The sequence below is a fragment of the Dioscorea cayenensis genome, chromosome 3, assembly GCF_009730915.1.
Source record: "Dioscorea cayenensis subsp. rotundata cultivar TDr96_F1 chromosome 3, TDr96_F1_v2_PseudoChromosome.rev07_lg8_w22 25.fasta, whole genome shotgun sequence".
NCBI classification, from domain to species: domain Eukaryota; kingdom Viridiplantae; phylum Streptophyta; class Magnoliopsida; order Dioscoreales; family Dioscoreaceae; genus Dioscorea; species Dioscorea cayenensis.
In genome coordinates this window covers 1,099,773-1,107,315 of record NC_052473.1, presented here as the reverse complement: position 1 = coordinate 1,107,315, position 7,543 = coordinate 1,099,773, and the positions used below count along the sequence as shown (strand labels likewise).

The 7,543-nt window shown below is 34.9% G+C and overlaps 1 protein-coding gene across 1 annotated transcript; it reads right to left on the bottom strand.

The window, feature by feature from the left end:
• Positions 1-5,529: 5,529 nt before the first annotated feature.
• LOC120255100 lies at positions 5,530-5,994 on the bottom strand. The gene has a single exon (XM_039263000.1). The coding sequence runs from the start codon at positions 5,992-5,994 to the stop codon at positions 5,530-5,532; it is 465 nt and encodes a 154-aa protein (XP_039118934.1).
• Positions 5,995-7,543: the final 1,549 nt, after the last annotated feature.

Below are 7,543 nucleotides of genomic sequence, written 5' to 3'. Positions count from 1 at the left end.
AATTAAGCCACTATTTGAAAAGAATCTCATGTGATTGATTCTCATGTTTTTTTTCTTGCATGCATGTTCTTGTAAAAAATGAAATTTTATTTATATATTTTATAAAAATAATATTTATTTACATACACTTTATGAAAAAAATTATAAAATATTTCTTATTATTTTTTAATGACAATTGAAAAATAAGAATAATTAAAATAATTATATATTTTTCATAAATTTTATAAATTAAGAAAATAAAAGCACTTAGCAAAGGTATATCTACAAATTTTTTTGGGTATATTACCAATTATCCACTTACACACAAGGTATGTAAGCCATTTTTTCATATAAATTATGCATTATGTCATTATTTAATTAAATTATTATTAATTAACTGTAAAAATAATGCACTTTATACAGAATATATTATTTTTTTTCAAAATCATATTATATGGAAATTTAAAAAAAAAAACCCAAAACAAATATATTATTTTTTATATAGTGGATAAACTACAATTTTTTTATATCAAAAATAGCAATTTAGAACGTGGTTTATCCACTTTTTCAAAAAAAAATAAATAAATAAAATAAAATAGCAATTTAGATGAATAAAGAAAGATACATCAACAAAAAAGAAACTCATTAACAAATAAAGTAATATCCAAATACTCCACTTAAAATATATGCAACTTCAGATAAAGAAAAATAATAAGAGAATAAACAAAAATCAGGACACATGGGAATACAAGTAACTCCCACAAAACAATTGGTGGTGGATGTGTTTGAGATAGGGGTGGCAAAAATTCGGGTCCGGATAAAACCGGGTCCGGACAACTACTAATATAAATAGAAAAACTTGTGTCCGGACTCATAGCGGTTTTAAATCCGGACAAACTTGGTATGTCAAAACCCGGCTTTATTTTAAAACCGGGTTGTCCGGATGTCCAGAATTGTCCGAATCTATAAGTTATTTTTAAGTTCGCTCAAATATTAAATTATACAAAAATAATTTAATTCACATTAAATGTAAAAAAACATTAATAATCCAAAACTCAACTCAAATTATAGAAAAATCTAAGTCTTAATAAAACAATAGATGTTTAAAGTTTTTAGAAGAATGGGAACTTAAAACAAATGGGCCTAAGGGTTGTGGGCTTTTTAAAGTTTTTATGGGTTAAAGAGCCGGTTGTCCCGAATTTCTATGTCCGGACCCTGGCCCGGATTTAAATCCGGACAACCAAAGTCCCATGTCCGGACCCGGATCCGCGATTTGCAAAAGTCTTTATGTCCAAACCCTTTTTATTCCGGGCCGGACAAAACCGGGCCGGCGGGTCCGGACATATTATTGCCACCCCTAGTTTGAGATGTGCATGGATCACACTGTCATGACCATCATTAGGAACATTGAGCTGTTTTAGTTGTCTAGTTGGCATCAGGGTTGAATGTCATTGCTCCACCGGGGTCAAAGTGTTTGCAAATGGAAATTCAGTCTTCATTAGATTTTGGAAGTATAATCCTTAACCTTGAGTCATTTAACATTTGGGGTTGCAAGTATCTGACATAAAAATAAATGATTAATTTTTAAGTATAATATCCAAATTAGTCATTCTATTTTTCTCCCTATTCTTTTATAATCACTCTACTCAGAAATGCTCCCGACTAGTCTTTCTATTTTTGAAAATATGCTCACATAAGAAAAAATGCTCCTAACTAGTTCCTATATTTTTGAAAATGAGACTAAGTGAAGGGACTAAGTGTGCTCATTTTCAAAAGTAGAGGGACTAGTTAAAAGCATATTTCTCCCTAAGTGGACACATTTTTAAAAATAAAGGGGCTAGTTAGGAGCATTTCTGAGTAGAGGGATAAAAAAAATGAAAAAAAAAAGTAGAAAGACCAATTATGGTATTATACCTAATTTTTATGATAATCAAAATCGATAAGAGAATACAAACATTAAAGACTTGTTTTTTTCCCTCCAACTAAATATTCCAAAAAATCATCCTAAATGCCTTTACTGTGGATTGATCTTCAAGGATGACCACATCTCCGCCGAAGGTTTAGAACACTTGGCAGCAGTGGCGGAGCCAGAGATTATGGGGCAGGGGGGCGAATTACGAAAAAATTAATTAATTAATAAAATTTTAATTTTTTTAAATTTATCCATATGTTAATTTTTAAATCATACATTTTTTAAAAAAACTCTATACTCCGAATATAATTTTTATATATTATATAAACTAATTTATAAAAACCAAAAAAACTAAAAACATAGATTTTTTTAAATATACTATATGAAATAATTTATAAAAATATTAATAGATCAAATAAAAAAATTTGAAAAAATAATTTTTTTAGAAAATTATTACGCTTTTAGAGGATAGTTATTAATTTGTTAATTTATAAAAATATTAATAGATCAAATAAAAAATTTGTAAATAAATTTTTTAAAAATTATTATGCTTTAGAGGATAGGTATTAATTTGTTAATTTATAAAATATTAATAAATCAAATAAAAAAGTTTGTAAATAAATTTTTTAAAAATTATTACTCTTTAGAGGATAAGTATTAATTTGTTAAAAAATATTTTTTTTAAATAAAAACCCTTAAAAAAGGGGGGAAGTTTAAAAAATATTTTTTTTAAAATAAAAACCCCTAAAAAAGGGAGGGATATTGGAGAGAGAGAGAGACAGTTTTTTGAAAAAATAAAAATACAAATGGGGGCTTTTACCAGATAAATATATAGATATATATATATATATAGAGAGAGAGAGAGAAATAAAAATAAAAACAGAAATGGGGGGACGGGAAGGGGGGCGGTGGTTCGCCGGTGACGAGGATGGCGGAGAGAGAGAGAAAGGGATAAACGGAGGGGGCGGGGGTTCACTGGCGACAGGGGCGGCCGCCCCTTGCCCCCTCTCCCTCCGCCCCTGCTTGGCAGCCGATGTTCCTAAAATGATTTCATGCTCAAAGGCAAATCAGCAATTGAGGAGAAGATAGTTAACAAATTCCTTAATCATATGACAAAATACATAAGATTAATTGTCTGAAGTTAAATTATTAGCACAAGTGAGTCAACTGAAAATATTGATTTTACGAAATTAGAGCGCTTGACACATGACTTGGCCTATTGGCCACTTCGCCGCCATTTGGACACCAATTTTTAAAGTATTGCAAATCAAGCATAAAAGTTGGAGTATCCGAAAGGAGTTCCACAATATAGGCGGTTATTGAAGAAGTCATAGACATAGATCATTGTGTTAGCAATTAAGGCAAATATCTTGGGGCGTGCATTTGTTGAGCTAACTATCAGTCAGATTACAGAAGATTCTTCATTCTTCATGCCAGGCAAGATGTAAACGAAAAAACAAGCTCTCTTTAAGATATTAATAATGAATAATTAAGATTTCAGATATATCATTTTTAATAATAATTATAATGAATCATTGTGGTAATTTTCCACTGCTATTTTAATAATATATATATATATATATATATATATATTTGTTAATTTTTTTTTTAAAAGGTGGATAAACCATTTTTATTAAAACTAAGCACACAACATAGAAGCCCACTAACTGTGGAATAACAAAAACAAGATACAAAAAAGAGACCCACAGTCTCCACTAAGGCTGCTAAGGCCGCACCAAAAACCCTCTAGCCAACGCCGTGATCAATAATCTCCTCGAAAGACGGCATCCCCGCAGTCTCCTCCACATGTGAGCTGTGAACTCCAAGCTCCACAGGACAATCAACATAGAATCCTCAATCTTCTCCTTAATACCATCTAACGCTGATGAGAACCAAGATAAGAGCGTACGATTAATTTTTACACAGAGAAAATGAACAGGTACCACAATGGCATTAAAAATCCAATCATTCCGCATAAGTCAAATATTCCACAAAACAGCTTTAATCACTAGGTCCCCCATAACTCTAAGTAACGGCACTAAAGATGATCTCTAAGTGCTCTAGACCAAAGTCATAGACTCAGGTGGGTCTGGTAGCTGCAGGATTCTCCCAAAAAAGGTCCACATCTGTTTAGCAATAGAGCAATGTAAAAACAAGTGGTCAGTAGACTGAGACTCCAAGTCCAAATTACATAACACACAAGTTGCCGTAGGAAGACAGTTGCATCATCGCTTCGCTAGGTTTTCCAGAGACAAAATTTTGTCCTTTCGCACAAGCCAATTAAAAAGATTAACTTTCTTTGGACACGAACTACTCCAAAAGAACTTCGCAATCGGGATCTCAACCCTCCATCAATAATGAAGTTATAGAAAGATTTAACTGAGAAAACACCGTTACCAGTGAGACACAAACGTTTATGATCAAACATAACATCACTTGGAGCTCTTAACAAATCCCTTGTACATCGCATTACCGGTTATCGATAAAAGGAGGCTTCTCCAATAGGTAAGCAAGCTCTCTGATTGTCCCATTTGGGTGAGGGATGTTAATAAAATCATCCTACCACAGGTACAAAGGTGCTCTACCATTAGGGATGGCAATAATACCCAAACCCGACCCGACCCGACCCAAGTTTGACGGATAAACCCGATTTGACCTGGTTTCCAGTCGTATTCAGGTAAAACTCGACTTGTATGAAACGGGTGCGGGTGCGGGTATGGGAATTCTAATACCTGACCCATACCCGTACCCTCACCCGATCCGAAATTAAAATTACTAAAATATTGATATAATATATATACTAATATGTTCTACAACTTAACAATCTAGGGTTTTTTATTTTTCCTCTTTGTTTAGTCTTGTAATTTTATAATTATTTTTATTTTTATTTTTATAAAAAAATTATAATTAATTTTTAAGTTTTTTATAAAAAAATATTTTTTTATTAATTTTTTTAATATGGGTTCGAGGCGGGTATACCCACGGGTATCCGACTACCCGTCGAAAAAGGGTGTGGGTTGGGGTTTTTAAAACCCGTCGGGTTCGGGTTCGAATATACTAACGGGGTAGCAGGTATGGGTACGGATATGGTAAAATCCGCGACCGACCCGGACCACTCGTCTGCCATCCCTATTTACCATCCGAAACCAATGATCTTTGCAAAAAGACTTTCTCCCTCGTCTTGACGAGTATGCAGATACAACATCTTAATCGTCGGAAGGCGTTAAGAACTCCTTTCCGAAGTAAGAAATACGGCCTTTTGTGATTGGGGAACATGTTCCAACGAGTCCAACCATAATTAAATTGTATGACAGCAGTACCACACTAGTCGGGCGTTGACATGAACTTCCACCACTATTTCCCCACAAGGACCTGATTAAACCTGCCCAGGTCGAGGATAACCCACCCTCCATGATCCCGAGGATGACACAAGTTTTTCCAGGTAACTAAACGACAGCTCGGATGATCGATCTCTGGCCCTGACCAGAGAAAGTCTCTCTTTATTCGGTCAATTCACTTGATCCCTAGCAAAGCAATCGGAACAACGACATCCAATAAGTGGGGATCATCGTAAGCACAAAGTTAACAAGAGTAAGTCTTCCCCCCAAGGATAGGTACCTCACTTTCCAAGCTGACAGTCATCTTCTAATGTTAAGAATAAGCCCTTCCCAGTCCTGCTTACGTGGCCTACTCCTAGAGATGGGGATACCAAGATATGTGACTAGAAGCGTACCCATAACACAACTGAGAGTTTCGGCAGTAGCAACCTCTGGCAATTCACCAATCTTGCTCGAGTAAAGACATGTTTTATCAAAATTGGTCTCCAAACCAGTCAAACCTTCAAACACATAAAGTATCAGTTTCACCACTCTAAGATCTTCAAGTCCCCCTATGGTAAGGATTAGGAGATCATCAGCATAATGGAGGTTACAACTACTACCAAACTCCCCAAGGGGAACCCCTACTAGAACTTTGGTGTTTAAAGCATGCACAAACATCGAGCTCAGCACATCCATCACCAGTGTGAAGAGCATAAGGGATAGCGAATCACCTTGTCGAAGACCCCTTAATTTGATAGCGAATATATCCATTCGGGGAGCCATTGATAAGTATCGAGGTCTTCGATGAGGTAAGTGTTGAGTTTTGCACAGCAAATGCTTCTTGATATAAATAAAATAATTTTGGGTACTAAACTGAACAATAAATGAAATCAATCAAGCAGACACAAAATTTTGGGCTGGAGGGGAAGATTATTGGTTTGGTGGCCAAACTTCGATCCAGCCCAGTTATTATTAGTAATAAAGACAGGGGGCAAAATGCAAAAGAAACCCTAAACATAAATATGTGGCTGTTGAGAAGGCATCGATGGTGAGAAAAAAGAAAAGAAGCGTGGTTTTGTTCTCTGTGTCCATTGGAAGAAGGAAGGTGAAGAAAACATATCTTCTTTTATTGAATCCACGAGCTCTGTAACTGTAACAAGAACCTGTGAAGTATCAATGCCCATATCTTTCCTTCTTGTCTCCTCATTATAAAGACTATCTTTTACCATAAATAAAGATAGGACACCATTCGGAGCAGAGTTGCTAAGAGACACTACCAAGGTCTCCCAACTGTCAGGCAAAGAACTCAAGAACAATAATGCTTGCAATTCATCATCTAGTGTTATTTTCATGGTGCTCAATTGATTTACCATATCTTGAAAATCACTCAGGTGTTCAGCAATTGATCGCCCATCTCTAAGCTTCAGATTCATAAGCTTTCTGATAACAAAAGCTTTCATTTGAGCATTCTTCCTCTCATACATATTTTTCTAATTTTTTCCATAGCACCTGTGCATTAACTTCTTTGCTTATATGATGATATACACTCGATATCAACCCACCGCTTTGATAGTTCCTACGATCTTCCCCGCAGTATTTTCTCCCAATCATCATCGATTTTTCCCGATTGGCTTAGTAGCTCCTAATTTAATAGGATCATATAAATCCTTGCAATAAAGAAGGTCCTCCATCTTTGACTTCCAAATTGAATAGTTTGAAGCAGATAATTTCATCATCGCATCGCAAAAATCCTCCATTTCAATTCACACCAAGAAACACCCCTGATCAACAAACCTCACCTCTCGATACCACTTGTTGAGTTTTGCACGACAAAGAATGCTTCTTGATATAAATAAAATAATTTTGGGTACTAAACCCGAACAATAAATGAAATCAATCAAGCTGACACAAAATTTACGTGGAAAAACCCTCTTATTCAGGAGGGAAAAACCACGCATCAAACTCCGAATCAAATCCACTCATCAAAATCAACAAAGTACAAAAACTCTCAAGCAAATGCACACTTGAGATCACCACCAATAATGGAGAAATACAAATAATAACTCTAGAAAACCCCCTTTCTTAAATGATCACACCAAGAAAACTAGAGAAATTACCCTCCAAGATCGCTCCAAACAAACTCAGCCGATTTGAGTAGATTCAATAAAAAGAAGATATGCTTTTCTTCACCTTCCTTCTTCCAACTGGACACTGTAGAACAAAAACCACGTTTCTTTTCTTTTTCTCACCATCGACGCCTTCTCAACGACCACATATTTATGTTTAGGGTTTCTTTTTGCATTTTGCTGCCCTTTTCTACTAAAAAAAATTG